General features: G+C 38.7%; 1 protein-coding gene across 5 annotated transcripts in view; it reads left to right on the top strand.

Annotated features, from left to right (window-relative positions):
• The window catches only part of ADGB (androglobin), a 122,902-nt gene extending 109,837 nt beyond the window's left edge, over positions 1 to 13,065 (top strand). For 3 of the 5 annotated variants that reach the window (XM_037034800.1, XM_037034799.1, XM_037034798.1), the window contains 4 exons: positions 1,485 to 1,694; positions 8,186 to 8,276; positions 8,908 to 9,091; positions 12,719 to 13,065. In XM_037034800.1, coding sequence (XP_036890695.1) covers positions 1,485 to 1,694; positions 8,186 to 8,276; positions 8,908 to 9,091; positions 12,719 to 12,904 — 671 coding nt within the window. In that variant the 3' untranslated portion in view covers positions 12,905 to 13,065. The remainder of the gene's footprint in view (positions 1 to 1,484; positions 1,695 to 8,185; positions 8,277 to 8,907; positions 9,092 to 12,718) is intronic. The other 2 variants (XM_037034802.1, XM_037034801.1) reach the window with 1 other exon arrangement.
• Positions 13,066 to 25,217: the final 12,152 nt, after the last annotated feature.

Genomic DNA, 25,217 nt, shown 5'->3' with positions numbered 1-25,217 from the left:
CTACTGCAATAGGAGTCAAGGTGGCTGCAATTGGGATAGACACCGAGTTAAACCCAAGTGCTGCAGGGCTAGTAGGGTTTACAGCCAACAAGCAAGGAGTGGAGAGAAAATTGCTCAGCAGAACGTGGTTAGGTATCAAGGGTCAAGGATGGGGAACTTGATTAAATATCAAGCATAGGAGAAAGAGAAGCTTGATTTTGGATATCAAGGTGAGGAGTGCAGATTTCCAATAAACTGGCTTAGCTGGATTCTTGGCTAAAACTGAGGAATTTTCCTATCCTGAGGAATTCTTCGTAAGCTGAAGACAGGACCCAGTAGTAAACAGGGTCGGAGAAGACTGACCTTGTCATCCAACAAGGGCACAAATCTCTGTCTTACAGCTTGATGAAATTTCACATATGTGAGAAATTTTAGAGCACAGTATAAAATACTTAACATATCCTTAATATATCTCCAGAGTACTCCTCATTTCCCTCCCCAGTCATTTCCTTCCTCAAAGTAACTACTAGTCTGACCTCTATCACCATAAATGATTTTTGCTTGTTCTTGAATTTCATGTATTGAATTCACACAGTAAATGTACCCTATATGTCTCATTATTTATCTGTTCTATTTCTTCTTGTGTCAAGGTTAGTAAGTCATGTTTTATAAGAAAACTGTCTATTTTATATAAGTTAAACTTCCTGGGTAAAAAAAAAATCTTTTTACCTTTTTTCTGATCCATCTTGCCACAGGGTTGCATCAATTTTAATATTTTTAAAGAACCATCATTGATGGCTGAATGTCTCCCTTTTATTTCAACATTTCTCTATACTCTTATTTTATTCAAAGTAAGAATAGAGTTGCACTGACGTATTTTATTCAAAGCAGAGCACAATACCAATTAGAACATGTGCAACTGACAAATAGAGGGGAAATGTCTGTGTAAAGTGGAATCGTGTATGTTTTGCATTTTTTTCTGGGAGGTCTGGAATAGTGAGAGTAGAATCATAGCTTGAAGAATCAAAGCTGGAAGAAAAAAATCTTCCAGCTTTGCTGCTTCATCAGCAAGATGCCCTTTTCAGCTTTGTCTGAAGACAATTTTAGACAAGTGTCTGCACTCAGAGCTTGCACCCCAGAAAGGAGGGTCCTGTCCATCCACAATTCTCACACGGGGCAAGGAGCACTCCCTCCAGAGTTCACCTGAAAGGCAGCCCCAGTGGTTCAGAACTCCCCGTTCCATTTGTAATGCCTCACCTCCAAAAAGCTTCTATTTATACGTCACCTTTTCCTATCCTGAGGCAGCTTCCAGACCCACTGGGTGCCTGGATTATTGACGTCATCTTCTGAGGTACCAATGACTATATTGGCTAGTGTTCTGGTTAGAAGTTGCAAAGCTTACGAGTCTTTGCTCCAAATCTGTGTTCTCATAGCCCTGTTACTTTTTGCATGTGATTTCATAGAATGCAAGTTTTGTCAGTAATGCACATGGCATGTTGTAATAGAATCATCTTCAAGTTCCACAAAACTGACAGAAACAAAGAGTTCTAGGAGCTTAGACAACAGAGAGATAAAACGATCAGGAAGTATGCTGTGGAAGAAGTGGCAAATGCCCAAGGTCTCAAAGGATCTGGACAAACCAATAAGCAGTGAGAGCAGGAGAGCCCTGGAGGGGAAGGAGGAGCATGAGCTGACCGAGCAGAAGGAAAATATCAGTGAGTATTCCTCTCCTTGGTAAGATAAACATGTATTTTGAAATGAAAATCCTGGAAAATATACTAACTTAAACAAATGTGACATCAAGGGTTATCCCATAGAACAATTCGTATTTTGAATTCATAGGTCTTCGTGTGGCTTGTCAGAGTTGATAATCTGTTCGAGCACCTGATGATTAAGAACTTATCCTAAAGATAAAGTGGGCAATTTTTTTAAAGTAGGCGGTGTATGGTTTGTGTAGTTATACCCAAAAGTAAAGTTGCAGTGATCACATATGCAATTGTCACAGATTCCTTTTGTTTTATCTATAGAATACTACATGATAGATTTTCTTATTTTCCTTTTATACCAAATTTGAAATATTTGGCTTTAAAAAGGTGGGAAGAAAGCAATTTTCTGTGGTGCACAAGCCATACTGACTCGGTTCTTTTTTGTGCAGTACGGATTTGCATTTATTCACTAAAATAAACATACACCGTTCACGGAAGGTGTTAGAGAGAAACGTCTTTGCACATTCCTGGTTTCCAGGAAGAAGGATTTTCCCCAAGCAACTCTTAGAGTTTCTATCTCTAGAGGGGCTTAGCAACTCATCTGATTGATGTCTTTGGCAAGAATCAACTGGGCCTTTCCTAGCAAGCCCAAGTTCATGGCTCCTTCTTGAGTTAGGAGCACTGCCTATGAGTGGGGGGTGCTGACCTGCGTGAGTTCCAGGGTTCTCTGATCATGGCCCCATTGGCCTCTCCCATCAGGCTACATGCTCCAATCACACTTCTATCAAGAGCACAATCTTAGTGTTTGCCCTCCACTTGTTCAGAGCCCTTGCAGGAGAGAAGAATATTTTAGAAAGAAATATCTCCAGAAGTGTCAACAATGGTTCTCTTCAAAATTGCTAAACCAGGCTGAGAATTTTAAAATTAAAAACTGTTTATGGCTAAAGCATGTCCTTGATCTCCACCATAGAAGGAAAATTCAAAGGGCTCTTCTACTACACTACAAAGAGATACTGATATTTTAAACCAGTGTTTTGAAAGTAAGCATTCATTTAAAAGCTAGCACCCGTGGCAGCAGCACTGAAACGCGTCTATCACGTTTTATCCAATTGACAGAGCGCTTTGGCGCGTTGTCTGTCGAGCCTCTGTGAACTAGATACACGGTTCCTCTGCCTCCGAAATGAGGAATTGATCAGTGAGGGCTGGCCCAGGGAGAGGGAGCGGGTAGAATTTGGATGGAGTTGGAACTTTTCAAACCTTAGTTTTTCTTTTGATTCTACACATTGTATTCTTTAATCAAACACAAACTTTTCCCCCACAGTTAATGCAAAGATCTGTAAAATAAAAACAAAATTAAATTCTGAACTCAAATTATTTATATGCTTACAAGTTACCGTGAATAGGGAAGACGGGGAAGGAAGACCAGCGCAGCCTGTCCTCAAGCAAAACTTTCTTTAAAACATTCTTAGATACATGTTACTGAGAGCTTCAGGTGGGGTGGCCTCTTTCCTCCCATCAATATTTGTGACTCCCCCAAAGCAATATTAGTGTTGTTACTTCTACTTTCACTGAGTAGGTAACTTAGAACAACTTCCTTCACAATGTGAGAGGTCATGTAAACAATATCATTATGGATTCAGTCCTAAGCATCCTCCCCCCACAGCAAGCCGTCATTATAGTCCAGTCCAAACACTGCTTTCAACTCTCCTTTTGTTTCTGGGCGCCTCTGAATAGTGCTGCTACCAGAGGCTGGTGATGATCATTGTTTTTATGCTAAAGTCCTTTCCCCAGGTGCACAATCAAGCTATTCTTTGCCATGTCTTTTAAACAGCAATTCTCATACTACCTGTGATGACAGAGGTTCTCTCCTGGTCTGTTGCAAACCAGAACTTTGTAAAATACAGTAAAATGACCCAGTGATGACCAGTTGCTGTAAAAATGTTACTCAACTCATACTCTCATTATCAGAACGTATCCCATAGAAGACTAGTTTGCAGATAAAGAAGGGCAGACACACACACACTGAGCCGCACTGTTTAGAGCCTAAGACCGTCACTCTGCACTCACACCCTGTTCAACAGAGTGTCTCAGATGAACGCAAAGATTACTCTGCCCCTTCCCACCCACTCCGTTCAATATATATTATTTGGCTGGATGTAAGAAAGCACAAACATCTAACGAATCAGAAAATGGTTTCTTTCCAGCCAAAAATCAGCAGAGTCCGTATCTTATAGAAACAATTCAAGTTAGAAATACCCAAAATATACCCAACTGAAGTAGAGATGTTCATAAGAGAAGCAAATGTACTTTAGAAATCTAAGAGCACATAGTAGCTGTGAGGAAAAAAGAAAAAGTATTGGCTACTGGTTTCTAAAAGACTCATATAATAACATTTTAGTACTTCAGAAATGTTTTATTTAACATTATAAAATGAGAACCAAGATTGAATTTATGTTTTAATAATGGAGCAGAGTTGAGGTTTGTATTACTGTATTTTATTTTCTCATGTGTAGCTTGACTTTATGTATTTTGAAAAAAGGATTAATTTGGATATTATTTATATACATTTTTAAGATTTTATTTATTCCTTTTTAGAAGGGGGTAGGAAGAAAGAGGGAGAGAAACATTTATGTGCAACAGAAACATTGATCTGTTTCCTCTCACACACCCCCAACCAGGGACCCAACCTGCAACCCAGCAGGTGCCCAGACCGGAACCTCCTGGTTTGTGGGACAACACTCAACCCACTGAGCCACAATAGTCAAGGCTATTTTTATATTTTTAAAAGTTCACATTAGATTATATTTTCAAATGAATGATCACTTTTAAGAACTCGTTCAAAATTAAGCATGTTACAATAATCTTGGAAACTTATAACCATGTGTTAAAAAGCAAAAAAAGTCAGTGGAGGGGAAGGGTGGGGCAGTGAGACTCCTTGAATGGTAGGGTGAGGACTTGATATATCCTCTCCCAAAAAAGCAATGATAAAAATACAGATTAAAAAACATTAAAAAATTCCTAAGGGACACCACTAAATGGAAAAAGTACTTACTGAAACTAAGAACAACAGAAATAAGTTGTCTTCATTGCGTGAGTTTTCTATTGCTACTGTAAACAACCACAAGCCTGGCGACTTGAAACAACACAGGTTCATTTCTTATAGCTCTGGAAGGAAGGAATTCTAAAAGTTAGGCATTGGCAAGGCCGCGTGCCTGCTGCAGGCTCTGGGGGAGAATCCGTTTCTGTCTGGGAGCTGTGATGCTGTTCGAGGCGAGCAACAAATCACCCAAAAACCAAGCAGGGAGATCTGGGTAACAGAACAACCCCCGTGATTCCAACCAAAGGTCAGGAACAAGGCAGGATGTCCACTCAAACCACTTACACTCAACTCTTTACAGGAGGTTCTAGCCATTTTGATAAGAAACAGAAATGAAACACAGCCATATCAGAAAGAAAGAAAGAAAGAAAACTGTTTTCTCAGACAAACTGATTCTGTATACTGAAAATACTAAGGGGCCAAGGAAAAGGAACCAAGATTATTTTTTTTAAAGATTTTATTTATTTATTTATTTATTTATTTATTTATTTATTTATCTCTAGAGGGGAAGGAGAGAGGGAGAGAAACATCAATGTATGGTTGCCTTTTGTGCGTCCCCTGCTGGTAGTTAGCCTGCAAGGAACCGGCCTGCAACCCAGGCATGTGCCCTGACTGGGAATTGAACTGCGATCCTCTGGTTCACAGGCCCGCGCTCAATCCACTGAGCTACGCCANAGTGAGACTCCTTGAATGGTAGGGCGAGGACTTGATATATCCTCTCCCAAAAAAGCAATGATAAAAATACAGATTAAAAAACATTAAAAAATTCCTAAGGCACACCACTAAATGGAAAAAGTACTTACTGAAACTAAGAACAACAGAAATAAGTTATCTTCATTGCGTGAGTTTTCTATTGCTACTGTAAACAACCACAAGCCTGGCGACTTGAAACAACACAGGTTCATTTCTTATAGCTCTGGAAGGAAGGAATTCTAAAAGTTAGGCATTGGCAAGGCCGCGTGCCTGCTGCAGGCTCTGGGGGAGAATCCGTTTCTGCCTGGGAGCTGTGATGCTGTTCGAGGCGAGCAACAAATCACCCAAAAACCAAGCAGGGAGATCTGGGTAACAGAACAACCCCCGTGATTCCAACCAAAGGTCAGGAACAAGGCAGGATGTCCACTCAAACCACTTACACTCAACTCTTTACAGGAGGTTCTAGCCATTTTGATAAAAAACAGAAATGAAACACAGCCATATCAGAAAGAAAGAAAGAAAACTGTTTTCTCAGACAAACTGATTCTGTATACTGAAAATACTAAGGGGCCAAGGAAAAAGAACCAAGATTATTTTTTTTAAAGATTTTATTTATTTATTTATTTATTTATTTATTTATCTCTAGAGGGGAAGGAGGGAGGGAGAGAAACATCAATGTATGGTTGCCTTTTGTGCGTCCCCTGCTGGGAGTTGGCCTGCAGGGAACCTGCCTGCAACCCAGGCATGTGCCCTGACTGGGAATTGAACTGCGATCCTCTGGTTCACAGGCCCGCGCTCAATCCACTGAGCTACACCAGCCAGGGCAGAACCAAGATTATTATCTACAACTAATAAATGAGGTTAGAGAAGTCAAATGTTACAAGATTAATATACTAAATTTGCTTTTATCTCTGTATATCATCACTGAGCAATCAAAAATAAAATTAAGACAGTTTTATTCACAATAGCATCATTCATAAATATATGGAACTAAATTTTAAGAACTGAAAGACTTGTATACTTCAAACTACAAAACATCACAGAATAAAATTTTCAAAGATCAAAATAAAGAGAGAGGTTCATGCTTTGGACTGCAAGAGTCAATATAGTAACATAGTGTATTCATATTCAATTCTCTACAAATTGATCTATAAATTTAGTACAATTCCTGTCGAAATCCTACTAGACGTTTTACGCAATTTGATAAGATGATCTCCAAATTTACATGAAAATGCAAAAGGTCCAGAATGACCAAAATAATTTTGATAAAGAACCAAAGGGGAGGATTTTTACTTTGCGATTTCAGAGTTTATTATGAAGCCAACAGTAATCAAAACAGTATGATTTGACAGTTTCTTGGAAAGTTAAACCAGATTTTTACCATTCCTACTTACAGGAAATGTTCGGGAAAGCCAATCTATGGAGACATGAAGGAGGTTAATGGCTGCCTGGGGCTCAAGGAGGGAATGGAAAAGGGTGTGAAAGGGTGTGACGGGTGTTACTTGGATAATAGAAATGGTTAGAACCTGGATTTTGGTGTTGGATGCACAACTCTATAAATTTGCTGAAACGTGTTGAATCATACTTTTTAAATAAGCAAATTACTCAATTATACTTTAGTCATTTTTTTAAAAAGAGACTAAATGGTCCAGAAAGACAGAAAATCTGTCTTTTTATTAGTTAGCCATAAAAATATTAAAATCTTGCCATTCACAACACTATAGATGGACCTAGAGGATATTATGCTAAGTGAAATAAGTCAGACAGAGTGAGACAAATATCATATCATTTCACTTGTATGTGGAATCTAAGGAGCGAAACAGACAAACAAACGAAACAGAAACAGACTCACACATAACAAAGAACAAACTGATGGTTTTCAGAGGGGATCAGGGTGGGCAAATGGGTGAAAAGGTGAAGGGGATTAAGAGGCACAAACTTTCCTTATAAAGTAAGTCACAGGAATGCAATGCACAGCTAGAGGACATAGTCAATAGCATGGTCATAACTATACACAGTGTCCGATGGGCACTAGACTTACTGTGGTGATCACTTCATCTAAGACAGATAAATGTTGAGCACCTGAGATAATATAATACTGTATGTCAACTGTAGTTTAAAAATAAACTAAATTTTACAAAATGACCTAGAAAGGCTGAGTGGACAGTATCTTAGATTCTAAAATCTCCCTTAAATCTGTTCTTGAGGGTTCATATAAGCTTGTGGAGTAAAAGGCTTCTGCTAATGTGATATTCGGTGTTTATCTATTACATGGTGCCTATTCCACTGGCCTGTTTCTTGAAGGTAGAATACTGTGTCTTGAACATTTTTGTATTCCACCCCTGAAGTGCTTTGTATAGTTTTTGCATATAATTTGTTTGTAATATAGTTTTGTAACTTAAACTATGACTTCTTTGTTTCTGTCTTGATTTAACTATAATTAGAATAACACTTTGTTATATTTTTATAGACTGTGTTCTTTTTGTCATCTCTTTTATTTGACTATAAGTAGAGTGACAAAAGCTAGAAGATAAATATAATTATATTTTAATAGTAATATTAAGTCACATAAAAATCTTTAAATTAGGCTATTCCAGTCGATGGTTGTTTTAGCAGAAAAAAAGATCTTCCATTAAAATGAGATGTGACAGTATTTAGTTAGTCATTGTTGATTCTTTTGGGAAGAAGCTTAAGACTTTTTATTCAACAGGGCCACGTTCACGATCCCCAGCAATTCTGGAAATGTCTCCACGACTTATTCGAAAAGCACTAGAATGTGTAGATGTAACTCAATATGTACGGTAAGTTTTACTTAATGTGATTAATGTATACATCTGTGTTCCTAGAATTTTGGATACATTGCTAACAGGCAGTTGCTGAACAAGTGAAATTTGAAATTAAATGTTTAATATTCAGTGTATTTAAATGTTTAGAAATATATGATTTTACATCTCAAGTTTAGTAAATGTTTTGTTAAGTCAGTCGTGAAAGCATTTAAATGTTTTCTGTAAGATTTAATGTGTAGCTTAAGTTGAATTGTGTTACAGAAAATTCTCACTGCTGCCATTATTTAGTTAGATTCAATTTTCTTATAAATTTGGAAGAGACTTCAAAATTATTTACCTGCTTAAGTTAAAAAGGAAGACCTACAATACAGGCTCACAGTTTCAAACACCAATTCCACAAACATCCCATCAAATGACACATCTGATATTATTGGTATTTTCCTAAACTAATTTTCTAAAATGTCAGTGGTTCAATGGATGGAGCATAACCCATCTAAAAATAATGGCTTATTCTTTCTATTCCTAATGTTTGATTTTATTCAGACCACCATACTGTTGATATATTAAATTATTTGAGTTCTAAAGTAAAGTTCATTCCAGAGTTCCCAAATGATTTAAGCCTCTCTTTTGATGTTTCTATATCAAGGAAAACAAACACTGAGCCTCTGCTTCAAACAGATGAACTGAATCAGCAGCAGGCAATGCAAAAGGCCGAGGAGGTTCACCAGTTTCGACAGTATAGGACCAGAGTCCTCAGCATTCGAGACATTGACCAAGAAGAACGACTGAAAGTGCAGGATAAAGTCCTGGACGTGTACGAAGGAATGCGGGTGAGTCTTACAGTGTATGCATGAGTCCCGGTTGACACATGCTAAGTGAAGTAAGTTCCTCAGAGAAAGACAGATACCATATGATCTCACGCATAGAATCTAATGAACAGAATAAGCTGATGAATGAAACAGAAATGGAGGCATGGACATAGGGAGCCGACTGACAGTTGCCAGAGGGGAGGGGTATTGGTGCCTGATGCGGACTCCGACCAGCGGGGTCTGTGTGTTGTGGCTGCAACAAACGTATCCACATGGAGCAAGGAGTCCTGTGGAGAAAAAGGGATGGCATGTCCACTCTCTGAGTGAGAGAGTGCCCAGACACTTGCCTGGACAGGCTTTCTTTGAGAAACCTGAATGTTTTCTCTTTAGGTGATTACCTTTTACAGATGACAAAGGAGAGGATGTTGCTGATTACTACAAAGAAAAGGATGTTACAAATGCAAGGGGAAAAGTTGTTGAACTGGTTACACTCCATCCTTGGGAGGTTTTGCACAGACTTTAGGAAGTTACTTTAAAGATATGCAGTAAATGTTTGCTGCCTCAATTCAGAATGAGGGAATTTTAGCAAAAAGAAAGCCTCAAAGCAGCCTAGGTACAACACAGGTCTGGTTCCCCACCCCAGAACCCATCTGTGGGCCTGGTTCCTATGTGCCTCCTTGCTCCCACCGGCTTTCCAGATCAGGGGCCGGGCTACATTCGCCACTGCCATGCAGATCTGTTCCCTATAGGTGCCCCTGTGAAAGAAGGTGAAGGGATGGAGCCAGAAATATACATATACAAACACACACACAGACACAAACAACAGAGTGGTCATAGCCAGAGGCAAAGAGGGGTGGAGGTGGCTGAAGGTGGGCAAAGGGGGTGGGGAATGGGGAACGGGAAGACTTTGCTCGGAGCAATGGGCACACAATGCAATGTACGCATGGTGTTTTATTGAGTTGTACACTTAAAACCTGTATGGTCTGAACCAATACCACTCAAAAAAATTCAGTTAAAAATGATGTCAGAATCATACAGTACCTGAGTAGAAAGAAGCCTTGACAACATTTAGTTCCCAACTTCTTAGAAAAGGTGGCGAATCAATTCTACATACTAATTTTAACTACTCCCTAAAATCCTAAAATGCAGTTGTTGGAATCAATCCACAAAGTGGGAAGAATAGGAGAGAAGATAACAAAATATTTGTGAAATTGGAAAATAACTGGATAATGATCATGTTAACAGACCTGAGGCAGCCAACATTTTAGCTGGCAGTAGAAAATAAACATGATCAGTAACATGGTCCTCATTAGATGGGAGAAAACATATCACATATTAAATTTACTTTATACTAAACCCTTGAGATGGCTCTGTCTCTATTTTCTTAATATGTCACTTCTATCATTCCATATGTGTGCAAGCAGTTTAACAAAGCCAATTTTATTATGATAGATACAGTGTTTTTCTTTCATCAAAAGCTTGGGGAAGTGTGATTCTGACATCCAGCTGTTTTGTCCTCTCAACCAGAGTCAGGCAAGTTCCAAGACTGTGGAAAATCTCTTAAGAACTGAGGGATGAAGCCTCAACATTTCTAGAAGCTTTTCTTCCAGCCATTGTCAGTTCATTAATCCCTATTCTTTCATGTCATTTTGAAACAGTACAGTCAGCATACTGACCTATAGTTGGGGCCACACTGTCAGAAACACAAATGAAATGAGGATGCTCTAGCCTCTTAGTGAACCCACACTGATAGCAGCCGCCTTCCTCAGACGCATTTTCAGAGAAGCCATCTCACAACCCACTTGAACACTGTTGCCCAAAACACACATCAGGTGATCTCGTCTACAAAGAAAGTTATTCTTTAAAAAATATATTTAATTTAAATATTTAATGTTTACCTCTTTATAGGCTTCTGATGTTTCCCATTTCAACAATGTATTTAGTCAATAAATGTGTCTGAGCATTTTTGTACCAGAAGCTCTCCTAAGCCTGACCAGAAGAGATAAACCCCTCCCTGCCCTTTGGAGTTTACATTCTATGAGGAAATAGATGTTAAAGAGAAGCACAACACATAAGTGCATTGTATAATGTGACAGAAAGGGAAGGTGCTGAAAAAAGAGAAGTAGCCTAGAACCAGAGCACAATGATTCAGAGGAGACAAGCGTGTACTCGGTGCGTTAGAGGAAGCGCAGTGGGGAGCCTGCGCATACCAGTGAGCAGGGGTAGATCAGGGGGCGAGAGGCCAGAGACAAATGGGGACTTGGGGACAGGGAAGGTCGAAATGTAGGACTGGGAAGGCCACGATAAAAACTTTAACTTTTGTTCTGAGGGAAATACGGAACCATGACAAGACTCCAAATTACAGGGGAGTGACACGATCTGACTTAGGTTGTGGAAGGATTGCTCTGGATGTTGTGTGGGAAGCAGAGTAAGTAGAGAAAGGGACAGGTCTGTGAGGAGACTGTTCACGGCACACGTGAGAGGCAGCTGTGGTTCTCACCAAGATGGTACGGTGGAGGTGGCGAGAAGCAACTGAATTCTGAATTCTGGATGTATTTTCAAAGTAGTCAGTAGGATTTCCTGATGGACTGTGGGTGTATTATAAGAGAAAGAGTTGCCAAAAAAAAAAAAAAAAACCGGAAAGGATTGAGTAGCTATCAGATCTAATGGTTTGGGAGTAAAGAGAAGGATTTCAATTTGGGACTTTTTTTTGGTATATCTGTTGTATCAAAACAGACATTTTATTTATTTATTTCACAGTCATGTGAAAGCTGAATTTAAGTTTGATGTGTGATTCTGGGATTTTTTAAAACAAGATCTATCAATGTATAAATAGAATGTAAAGCCATAGGGCTAGATGAGGTTACCAAGGAATAAGACCTAAGATCTAAGATGTGGCCATTTCCACATCAAGAGATGAAGAAGAAAAAGGCAAATCAGGACAGGTGACTGACAAGGAGCAAATGATGACGTGAAAGAGAATTAGGGTGTGATGTCCAAGAAGTTGAATGAAGTCAGTTGACTCCGAAGGAGAAAGTATGGTTGAGTAAGAATAGGACCCGGGAGTGATCTTAGATTTAGTTGCACACAAGTCTTTGGTGTCTGTGATGAATATAGTTTATTTTTAGAGTGAAAAGCCAAACTGACAATAACAAAGATGACCACTGGATGAGGCAATATTACTTGAAAGTACAACTCAGATATGTTTTGTCGGAGCTAGAATGTGTGGGGAACCAGTAATTAATTTACTGAGCACAGTCCCCAGAGACACACCGAGTGAGCTATGTACATTTTACATAGATGATATTGGAACTTTTTTCAAGTACATAGTTGCTTTGCTAAAATTTCTGCCTATTACTTAACATTTCTCTTTATTTTTCTCCTATTGATGCTTTTATTTACTATTCTATTAAAATTTCATGCACCCTTTGTTGCTATCTCATGTTGTGTATATTGGTAAACATTTGAGACCATTACTTAATTTTCATCTTTCCTCAATAATTTCCCCCATGAATCTGCTGGCATAAGGAAAAGATAAAGGTCTTGCAGGGTTTTTTTTGTTGTTGTTGTTTGTTTGTTTGTTTCTGCTCTGGGACCATAAGCTTTTATCAGTGGACCTTATTTGATTGGGTTTTTGTTTTGAAATAGGACTCCTTAGATGAAGCTCGTCAGAAGATATTCAACATCCGGGAAGAGTACAGGAACAAGTTGCTGGAAGCTGAACGCCTACGGTTGGAGGCTCTGGCGGCAGAAGAAGAAGCCCCCCGTATAGAGCCAGAGAAGAAGGTCTCAGTCATCGACAGAGACAAAAAAAGGAAAGAAAAGAAGAAGTAACCAGAAGATGCCCAATACTGCTTTTACTCTGAACAAGAAAAACCTACTTTGATTATAACTTTGCCTGTTGATTTTAAAAAATAAGAATTTAAAAATAGTTTTTGTGCTTTGAGGTTAATTTGTATTTCTCGGAAAGTTTTTTTGAAGCTACTGGAGTTTAAATTTTTTCTAGTTTCAATAAAAATGCCTCAAATATATAAAATGTAATGAAATGTGTGTGTCTCACTCTGAATTGCTGCATGTTTAGTTAATACTAAAGCAAGATCATCAATGAGCCAACAGGATTACATTTGAAAAATTTAACGATGAGAAAAATATCTATTGTTCTTAGAGGCAATTTTATCTCTAACTTAAAAGAGTTTAAAATACTTTGGTTTTATTTATCTTAGAGAGTTAGGTTCTTAGATCAACAACTTGCTTTTTAGACTGTGTGACGAATGGGTCATTCAAATCATATAGCAAGTAAGGTAATTCTTTGCTGCGTGTGACTCTTTCAAAAATTAGGGGTATCTAACATTCTCAACCTTCAGTCTTCAACCGGTACTTCTCTCATCTGGGGACAATCCAAAATGTCCACTCACATTTTCTAAATATTCTTTAGCGGTGACCCTGTATGCATGAGATCATTGCCACATAATAGTAAAGACTGCTGAGAAGCCAAAGATTGCAATGTCTGTCTACCTTAGGTACTAAATGACTCAGAACAGAGCCATAAAATACCATCCACTGGGCTGATTGAGGTCACCAGGGTCTATCTATAAAGGATGGTGTATGGTTTACCATTCAGTTTCTTTCTCCTCAGGCTGCTATCATTTACCTTCTTACATCCGCTCCCCACCTCCCAAATACTTCGAAGTCAACCCCTTCTTTTTCAGGGTTCTTAAAGAGCAGAGAAAACAGTTTTCCTGTCTGTAGTCGCAGGCCTGCCTCTGAGTTAATACAACAGGGTACAACTCTGATGATTATAAAACATCATTATAAGAGCAATTTAATTCCTCAGTGCCTCCAACATCTCCACTGAAGAAAGGAGTGTGGCTTCCCTTCTTGCAAAATCAAAATGTCCACCAAGTGCTTTTCGAATAGTAACAAACAGAAGTCTTCAGTTAAATGAATCAGAAAATTGATGACAACTTCCATAAACTTCAACTGGCTTCTTGAAATCAAGTTTTCAAAAACAAACAAAAAATTAGGGGGGGTTCTAGTCTTCGAGCCCCCTGTTATACATAAACTATTGGTACATATTAAAAAGTTGGATGGTATTCTAATATGTTAACTGATACATACTTTCAAAAGAAACCTTTGCATCCACTGCCATTTAGACCGTAGGAAAATGGAGAGGAGCCAAAAGGAGCCATCCATGGAGCACTGGAATTTGCCTCAGAGAGGAAACTGTGTGCTCCACTATCCTACCCCAACCAAGTTCCAGGTTGGGCCAAATCCCAGATGGAATTATTTATACCAGGTCAATGAATGTTTCCAATGACCTTCAGGGAACATTTCTGAAATTAACATTACGAAGGCACTTTGTTTCAAGCCATTGTTATAACATATTTTTTTGTCTAGTAAATTATTAAACAAATTTTACTCATCCTAATTTAGATAAAACAGTGTTCAACCACAGGTGTGTTTTCATGGAAGAGTTCCATTACATACAGAAGCCTTTGCATGTATTTAGAACTTTAGGTTAAACATCCTTGTTTTGGGCATGGCCACAGATGGCAACATCATCTCACAGTATGATTACTAAAGTGAACCTACATAACAAATCACTCTACCATGTGTATGTGTAAGGTGTGTCCAGGAAAAGTCCAACCATTGTTAATATAATGAGAACAGTTTGCATGGCATTGAGGTAACCTGGCAGCCAAGGAGAGTGGACTGGAATGAGCATGCATGAACAATGACGACTTTACTGTACCAATCAGTGGGGGTGGTAGACACCCTTGAGTGAGCGTGTGTACTGTGTGGCTGTCACATTCAATATGAGCAAGTAGAGCAAGAAATCTGCGTTAAATTTTGAGTTAAGCTCGAACATTCCTGTGAGGAGATTATTTGGATGATTCCAAACACCACAGCTACTGGCAATTGGTGACTGGCAGTTTCATTGTGACAACTTCACCGTGGCAACACGCCCATTCACTCATTGTGTCTCGTGCAGAGTGTTTTGGTGAAACATCAACTCACCCAGGTGACTCAGCCCCTCTACAGCCCAGATTTGGTGTCCTGTGACTTCTGGCTTTTCCCAAAACTAAAATCGCCTTTGAGAGGGAAGAGACTTTAGACCATTGACGAGATTCAGGAAAACATGACGGGGCAACCAATAGTGATTGGGACAACTGTGTGAGGCCCCAACATGCCTGTTTTGAAGGGGACTGAGGCATCATTGTCCTGTGTACAGTGTTTCTTGTATCTTCTTCAATAAATGTCTCTATTTTTCATGGTACATGGGTGGATGCTTTCCAGACAGACCTCAGTGTATTCAATCAATGCCTTTAAACAATGCTAACTTTATTCAAATATGCCACTTTTAATCCATCTTGTTTATCACAAAATTTCACTTACCTAATCTGTAAAAGCCTTTTCCATCTGGTGTATAATATTATGACACTCTTTATTTTCAATGTTTATCATACTTTGGATTTCAGAATCAACAATTCAGATAAGCATATGGGTGACTTTTTCATTCTACTGTAGGTGGATAATATATTTAGACAGATACAAAAAAATAATAAAAGTGACATTCGTCTTCGTGAAAAAGATTTCAAATTAATGTTTTACACAGTAAAAGCTCATCAGTTAATATTTAAATGGCTAAATAATATAAATCATGATTATAGCTTATTAGTGAAACTGGGCTAAGTTGGTTAACATTTTTCAGGTTTGAAAAGAAAACTTACATGTTATTTTCACCAGGAAGATTAGTTTAAACTTTCCAAATGGCCAAAATTATATTAAATGTGATAACCTGACCAAAGACCATTTCACTGATTGATAATAGTATAATACAAAATTATTACTACGTATATTTTCCTCAAGAACTTTGATGTTTTCGTGTATTTCTCCTAGAACTCCCAGTTTTAATTCAGTTGCTTCTGGAATGGCATATACCAATGTCTGAATATTTTATACTACAATATCTGGGGGAAAAAACTTTGACAAATAATACTGACATTTTTCTAAGGACTATCATTTCTGTAACAAATCATCCAAAGTCATTAAGCTATTAAAATAAGGCTATTAAATTAGTTTTAGAATAATACCTTGAATTCAAAAGCTGATTTCCAGTGATGATTTGAATAGACTCGTTATAGTTGTCCCTTTTTTTTTCATTTATCAACATTTAAGTCATCTCTGGCTTCATAAAGACAAAAAGAAAGAAAACAGGGCAAAATCTAAAGAGTTTCATTTGTGGTTTGCAAATATGATACGAAAACCTTTTTTGAGAGGAAGTTAAAATTCATCCTGAGTTTCTCATGTAGCGTTTGCAGATTTCAATAATGCTTCACCTCGAGGACCCTGGATGCTTCAAATACGGTTTATAAGCTTTATTTATTCAGTTCTGCCATTAATGTTCAACGAGTTTGTCACACTGGGGTCATTTATAATACTTTGCATAAAGATTTTATTTCTCTGTTATATAATGGGTTATATTCGCCCAAGTGCAAGGAGTATATCATAATTGTCATATATTGAGCATTTTAATTACCCACAAATCATAGCATAAAACCTCACTGAGTAGGCTTTTAGCAGATTACAGCTGAATAAACTACACTATTTGTATTATTTGCATCGTTAGGCTGACGTTAAAATGGGTCCACATAAAAGCTTATGATAATTTTTAAAAATGCATCAGATTGGCATTCAAGTGAAAATATTGAAAAATACAGTTTACAGAACTTAAGAAAAAAAGACTCACATCCTTAGGAGACTGAGATAACACCAGATGGCAGGTTGTTAACGATGGTATTTTGCAATGTTCACAGAGGACATGTGTCATAGTCTAGACGAGACACCTCCATTTTCCAACTGGGATCTCAAACTAAACACCCCTTCAAGCAACCAGGGAGCTCATAGCCGTGGCATGAGTGAGAATGCTATAAATTGACTGCAGTACATGTCTTCTACTGATGTCTTTGGCCCACAGAGTGTTCCTCTGTTTTGCCCGCCCCTCCACAAGTCCTTAGAATAATTGTGAATCAGATAACAATCAATATACACTTTCATTCAGAAAGAAGAGCAACAGGAGACACAGGCCATCACTACTACATATCAGCTCTGGAGTCCCTCAAGGCAGGCATTGCACTGTAGCGCCTCTCTGTTCAGTTGAACTCCACGAGCCCTGGTTCTGTCTTTGGAGACTTCTTCTTGTCTATTATACTCTTTGGCTTGTACTCTGTTACACTCTCTGAAGTAGCTGTTTGGAAATATATCCTTCTTGGAGGCTGGTCAGTGTTTGTTTCCTGGTTTCTAAAATGTCATATAGACTTGTGTGTACACATAAATTAATAAGAGAATTCGTCACCTGAGCACAAATAAAAAAGGCACTTAAAAATAATGAATAGCAATAGTTTCTATTCTTACCTTCTCAGAAGTCCATGGGTGCTTAATGGACATTTCTGGTTCTGCCTGACCTGGGTGCCCTCTACCATTTTTTTTTATAACAGCAGTGAAAGAGCTGAAGCTGAGTCATTATGAGCATCTCCAAGAGATTCCCCATTCCATTAGTATCTTCCTCACTTTTGTCCTCCCAGGGTTAAGTTTTCTTCAAATCTGTGGGCTACTCAAATATATCACCAGTGACTTCCCCCCTTACATTAGCCAAAGTTTATTTCTGTTACATATAACCAAAGACTCATTGTTGACATACTCAAGCATCATTTTGGATTCTGCTTCCTTAATTAATTTTTATTTGAGAAATTCTGAAATTATGAAGGGGCACTTTAGAAGTCCTCAGAGAAAATTGCCCATACTCCAGGCAGAGGATCTTAACCTTGGGGTTTTCAGTGGGCTGTAGGTGATGTCTGAGTCTTCTGCAATGATAGATGATAGATAGATAGACAGATAGACAGATAGATAGATATAGAGATACAGAGATATATGTATGTAGGCAGATAGATCTATGCATGGGGTCAAAATCTATAGCTTTAATCAGATCATTAAATGAGTCCATGACCCATAAAATTCCAACAACTACTGCTCTAGAAATTTATTTTTAATTTTTAATTTGTACAAGGTTAAATAAAATGGTAAAATATTTCTTCTAGTATAAATTATTATTTTGTTTGGAGAGGGGCTTAAATACTTAATAATTTGAAGAAACTTACTTACAGATAAAGCTACTAAATATTAGATTCTATCTATCTGCAAAAAATAACATGTAAGTTATTTCTCTGAAGGTTCTTAAATATGATGTAAATTGTTTGGTTTAAATTTTTTTCTCCTAAAAAGATCAAGCTGGACATCTTGTGAATTTTGAAATCTTTTCAGTCCTGTGTTTTTAAGACTCTGCCTTTTGGGGGAAAAAATAGAATGGTATCTAAATAAAAAAAATACTGCATGGTGTCAGAGCTCTGGGCCAGACGTTTTTGAGAAGGAAATAAGAGTTCATAGGCTTAACTGGAAGGTGTTCAGTTGACGTGTAAAAGTGGAGAGAGACACTTTCTGCAGCAGAACTGTCACGTGGGAGGGTTGAGTAAAGAGGTGAGCACAGATTCATTGGTGCAAGTTAGTGTGATCGCCCGAATGTTGCACTTGGAAATGCCAACATGATTTTTATTCAGTAAGCAAATCTCTATATATCCATAGAAGAATTAAACAGAAATAAAAACAATAGCAAAGAAAATAAAGGGCCTTAATTAGAGAGAAAAACGGTGCGGATTCAAGTAGACAGCGTTGTAGGCTTGCGTGTTATTGTGAATCGGGTGAGATAATTAACTGAAAGGTGCTTCATCTCCAGGCAGCTCTCAGGAGAACTCAGCATCTGTCTCATTATGCACAGCCATCCCATCCCACTAGTTAAAGAGAGAACATGAAGAGAACTGCATGTGATTTACACTCCCAGGGGAATTTGGAAGATCAGTATGCTTACTCGAATTGGAGTTTAGCCCAGACCCTATTTTTGTCAAAGGAAAAAAAAAAAAGAAAAAAGTTTAAGCGTTTTAATAAAGCACAAGAGCATTGGTTAACTTGGGTTGGGGCACGCATTTTCCAGACTCTGAAATTTCTGTTCCGTTCTATATGAAGGTCAGAGGCTGCTCTTGTTACACCAACACCCTTTGTTTAAAGAAGCAACGGTTTACCTGTTTGCTTTTTTTAGTATCTATTCGGTAGATCCTTACTTTTAGGCTTGCCTTTGTTCCCCCGCATTTAGCACAGCTATAAACTCGGGAAATGATGCCCCAACAACTGAAGTGGCACAAAGGGGAACTGGTTTGGGGTTCAGGACTGGAGAGACAGCTCAGCAACAGGGCGTGTTTCTTCCCCCCACATGGCAGAGGAAGACCACGCAGACCCACTGTCTTCGGATCATCAAACTAGCACGAGAAGGCAATCAAAGCACAGATTCATTATTTTCCCTGAGGCAGAATGGGAGTCCTGAGAACATCAGGGGAGCTGACACCCTGGGCAAGAACGATCACTCTGGAGCCCCACCATGAATAAGCAGCTAGAGGAAGCCTGATCATTTCCTTGCTAGGCCTGTTCCCCCCTTTAGCTGAGAAATTGAGGCAGGTCAGTGGAGCTGGCAGCAGGGACCTGGTCAAGGAAGAATCTTCGTCCTCATGGGCCCAAGATTCTCTAAGGCAGAAGCCCTCGAATAGCTAAAACAACACTGACAAAGAGACAAGGGCTCTACCTAATAGGAAGGCTCACTGTCTAGGCGTTTCCATCAGAACAATGCGGCATTGGCAGCGTGGCAGACCATAGTTCAAAAGAACAGAGTAGAGAGCCTTGAGAGATGTCTGCCCAGATACGCCCACTGAGTTTGGAACAAAATACAGAACAACTTTGGTGGAGGAAAGACATCCTTGCAACAAACGTGCCGGAGCAACTGGACATGTGTAATTAAAAAGGGGGGAACGAATGAAAAGGAAGGAAGGAAGGAGGGAGGGAGGGAGGGAAGGAGAGATGGAGAAAGAGAGGGGAAAAATTAAAAGAAGCTCAACTCAAACATTCCACCTCAGATAAAATTTAAGTCAAAATGAATCACAGATTTTAATTGGAAACATAAAACTATAAAACTTTTAGAAAAAAATAGGATAAAATCATTGGGATTTCTGGCAAAGAATTCTTAGACTTGACATTAAAATTGCAATCTATAAGCCCTGGCTGGCGTAGGCCTGGGATTGAGCGCGGGCCTGCGAACCAGAGAATCACGGTTTGAATCCCAGTCAGGGCACATGCCTGGGTTGCAGGCTGGTTCCCTGCAGGCCAACTCCCAGCAGGGGACGCACGAAAGGCAACCATACATTGATGTGTCTCCCTCTCCTTCCCCTCTAAAGATAAATAAATAAATAAAATCTTTAAAAAAAAATTGCAATCTATAAAAAGTTGATAAATTGGGCCTTATCAAAATGAAAAATCCACCCTGTGAAACTTCATATGAAGAGAAAAAAATCAAAATCAAGCTACACACTAGGAAAAAATACCTGCAAACCACATACCTGTCAGAGAACTAGTATCTAATGTTACAGGTAACTCTCAAAACTCAACAATAAACAAGCAATACAATTGGAAAATGAGCAAACAACAAGGAGAGATACCACAAAGAGGATAGAGAGATTGCAAAATAAGTACAACAAGAGATGTTTAACATCATTGGCAATTGGGGAAACGCAGATTAAAACTGCAATGAGATATCACCCACACCTGTCAGAATGGTTAAAAAATGTACATCAAGTATTAGTAAGGGTAAAAAGAAATTAGATCATTCATCTGATGAAACCGGAGGGAGGTGGGGGGGGGGGGCTATGTAGTGGGCTGGGATGGGGGTAAAGGGCAGAAAACTGTACTTGCGCAACAATTAAAATAAAGTAATTTAAAAAGGACACATGGACAATAATGGGAGATGGGGAACAGGGGAGGGAGGCATGAAGAGCTAGGGTTGGAGATCAGGGTGCAGGGAAAAGGCAGAAAACTGTACTTGAACAAAAATAAATAAATGTTAAAAAAAGAAATTAGATCATTCATACATCGTTGGCACAATGACTCTGGTAAGCAATTAGGCAGTTCCTCCAAACAACGAAACATGGATCGTGTGACTGAGCCACTGAACCCTTGGACATTGATCCCAGAAAATAAAAACATAGGTTCACTCAAAAACTTTTACATGAATGCTCATAGTTCATAGTAGCCTTATTCACAAGAGACAAAAACTGGAATTAACCCAAATGTACTCCAACCGATGAATGATTACATGAACGATTGCAGACATTCCTTGGAATATGACAGCAATAAAAAGGAATGAACTACCCCCACACACAACACCACGGGTACCTCTCCAGGGAACTATAGTCTGTGAAAAAATGCCAGTCTGCAAAGGTCACATACTGTGTGATTCCATTTGTATAGTATGCACTGTTGCAATGACAGAGCTCCGAAAATGGAGGGCAGACCCTCGGTTGTCGAGGTTTGGAGCGAGGAGCCAGGCTGTGTCACACAAGGTGCCCTCTTGGTTTGGGAGTTCTTGACTTCCGTAGTGAATGCACACCCACACGTCCCCTGGTGATGAAAGGGTATGGAACTACACGCACACACACTCACACACACCTAGGTACAAATAAAACTGTGGAAACCTGAATAAGGTTAGCGGATTTTGTTCAGATTGATATCCTGAATGTGTCCTTACAACATGGCAAAGGGCGAACTACGACCTGGAGTTGGGGGTTGGGGTGGGTTGTTTTTAGAGCTGTCTTGACTTGCACTGCTTTTCTTGCTTTCTTCCCAGGTGTGGACGGGGCGGACGAGGACCACACTGACAATGGTGGTGCCATCTGCTGTCACCAGCAGTGAGTAGGGTAGTGTCCAAGCAAGAGCACAGTACCAGGCTTGTTGGTGACGACACAGCATGACCACGGTAAAAAAAAAAGTCTGAAATGAGATTTCCTTAGAAGCTCAACAGAAGCACTAATTCTTTTTGGATCTTCAACCCACACACCTATGTCCCCCAAACCCAAGGACTTGAAATGTATGCTGTTATTTGAAACCGGTACGTGAATTTTAGCTTTCAAAGAGAAAGCAGAGCTTCTTCATTAGTGTTACTTTCCAAGTGACTTTTCCCATCTGTCCTACTTTAATTTGGCTGGAATTTTGTGTGGAGACAAGTGGAGACAAGTCAATTATGAGATAATTTGATGCTACATTTAAAGATCTGTTGAAGTGTGAAATGATTCCCCAGCCTCAGAAACAAGACTGAGTGATGGAGCCCCCAGAAACACTCCTGACCTGGGAGCACCAAAAGGCAAGGAAGGCCGTATGGAAGAAACTCTACGGTTGCAAACTGATTTCTTTCAATTCCCAATGAAATGAAAGTTCATCAGGTACATGTTTTCATGAACAAAGTGGGGAATAAGAGCGACAGCTTTATAAAGCTGCAGTGATTCAGTGCTCTTGCCCCATTTTCCCCATATTCTTCCTTCCCTATTTAGTTTTCATCTTCCATCCCTCCTCCTCTTCACATCATCAGGAGACATGCATTTGTTTGTCTTTCAAGGAGTAGAAGGCCTGTTTGCTCCATGCCCTTTGAGTGTTTCGTACGTAGACTGCACCCTGCTAAAAAACGTTGTCACTGGGTTAATGAGCTCAGCCTACACATGCTTTGCCTTAACCTTCATCACGGTGCCTATAAGGTCCCTCTGTCTCTGGTGTGGCAGCAGACAAAGGTTTGCCCTCAAGTTTCCAAGAGCTCCCCAACTTCCTAACCCACCCCCAGGTATCAGTCTTCCCAGACAGAAGGTGACTGGAAACCAGATGAGAGGGAATTCAAGGTTTCCATATTAAAACGTCATCATAATCAAGACTTTTCTCCTCTCAAAACATGGACACAAAAAGCAAGAGAGAAAGAGTCAAGAATTAATAAATGGTTGTTATTTTTTACCTCATGTGAGGAAAAAAAGCTTATTACATTTACCTTTTAAAATTACGATACTCAAAATGAAAAGACCTACATTCCCTAGGTCTTCCCAAACTAGAGAAACGTCTCTATCAGCCAGTAGCTGGAGTACAGAGTAAACCCAGCACTAGACCCAAGAATCCATGCTTGGTTCATATAAACATTTATTCAAATTTATTCAAATATACACATTTATTCAAATTTTTTGGGAAAGAGCAGTCATGTGTGGTATAGGAAAACCTATTCCAAAAGCTCAGCACATTATAGATTCATTTCAACTTTTTGACAAAGCCAATACATGTTCATTTAACAATGAACTTGAACAATACAGATGTCTATGAAATCATTGCAACAGCTGCAATGTGTAGGTTATCTTCTGTGTCTGGCAGTTAATTATTTCATTTAATCATCACAAGCCTGCTGTGAGGCAGAGTAATTATTGTCCTTGATATGTAGGTTAAAAAAAAGAGAGAGAGAAAATGCAGAGGAATAAAGGGGTGGTGTTGACCAAAGTTTTATAGTCAACACGTTGTAGAGCTGGGATGGGGCCCTTAGCGTGGGTCTCCAGGTCTCGTACCTCACACCTTGCACGCTCTATGAGCCCACCTGTCATCCTTATTATTAGTGCCATGCCAGGTCCCTTTTACCAAAACGAGGTCTTAACATTCAATACTGAGCAACTTGCCTTTTTCACTCACCAATCACAGGTAGCCTTGCACGTCACCCTGCTGAATTTTCTCAGTACGTTCATGCTCTGCCCAACAAATTTAATTTGTACCTGGTACGGTGAGACTACGTGTAGAGCCATTGAATTGAAAAGAAATATTTATAGCAACTTTAATTGGAAAAACTTAGGATTCCATTCAACCCAACCTAAGATGCCAAAGTGATTTTCACAGAGTAAAAAATAGATGAACTGACAATAAAATCAAGTCTGTATAAGCAAAAAAAGAAAACATTTGAGGAAAAGCAAAGTCAGTTTTTTATAAATGCAGTAAGTGTAATAATTTCATAAAAGTCAGTGGACTCACTGAGGAGGAAGAGATAGTGAGTGGTGAGGTGGAAAAGAATCACAGGGAGGCATCGGAAAGACGTCTGAGCAAGGCTAGGTCGCCGCCTTGCAGCCGGGCTTTCAATATCGCGTCTCAGTAGAGTGAACTACCTTAAAAGGCTGCAGGATCTTAATTTCTCTCTCCCGCTTTGCTCTTCTTTGATTGCACCCATCCTTTGCTCTGTGATTAAAGTTCATCTCACTTTTGTTTCTGCGACATTTACTTTGTTGTCATTTGAATGGGTGGGAACATTTGGAAACAGGAGCGCATGTGCCTGAAAGACCAAGAGTCACAGAAGCTGCTCCTTCTTTATCCATGTGAAGGGAGACGTCTTGGCCTCAGAAAAACCTGCCGATCCAAATATGTTCCCCGTACCTTCTCTGGAGGAAGTTGAAGGGTTGAATAAATCTGGAATGTGCCTTTGTCTAAAATTATAAAGTCAAATATCACTTTTTAGATTATATTTATTTTATATGTTTTTAGATGATAGCATTGTTACAAAAAACAGTCACCCCAAAAAGTGGTGGAATTTTCAAGACATTATGATGAAAAGTTAGTAATGAAAGAGTCATGTTGTGAAGTGAGTCTATAGTTTTGGTGGCTTATATACTTGCATATAATGAATAAACTATGAATTGTTTAACCAGTGTCCTATTAATAAGTATTTAAGTTAGCATCTGTTTATATACTATTGAATGTTTAAATGAGCATTCTTAAACTAACTTTATGCAATTCCCCAATATGAGATTGCTGAGTTATAGGTCACACAAATATAAATTTATAATACTATACATCACTTCAAATTATTCCTTATATCTTCACTGGAAGCAAAAATTATCAATTCAAACAAATTCTGGAACTAAAAATTATCAATTTAAACAAATTCTGTATGTTGTGATGGGTAAAACATTTAATTAATTACTAGTCAGTATAAGTGTCATTATCAGTTTAATTACCACTTCTATAAATAATCTTCAAGTGTCTCTTATATAAATTATCTACAAGTATCTTTTCTTCATTTTTTTCTGTTTTTTTTAAATTATCCAGTTAGTGAGGTTTATTTGTACATTAGGGACATTAATATTTAATATTTTGTTACATTTCAATTTGTTTAGATTTGATTTTGTTTTGATATTTACTAAGATACAAACAT

This window comes from Sturnira hondurensis, unplaced genomic scaffold (assembly GCF_014824575.4).
Source record: "Sturnira hondurensis isolate 20B ecotype Veracruz unplaced genomic scaffold, ASM1482457v3 Scaffold0022201, whole genome shotgun sequence".
In the NCBI taxonomy this organism is placed as follows: Eukaryota; Metazoa; Chordata; class Mammalia; order Chiroptera; family Phyllostomidae; genus Sturnira; species Sturnira hondurensis.
This window is presented reverse-complemented; position numbering and strand designations above follow the sequence as displayed.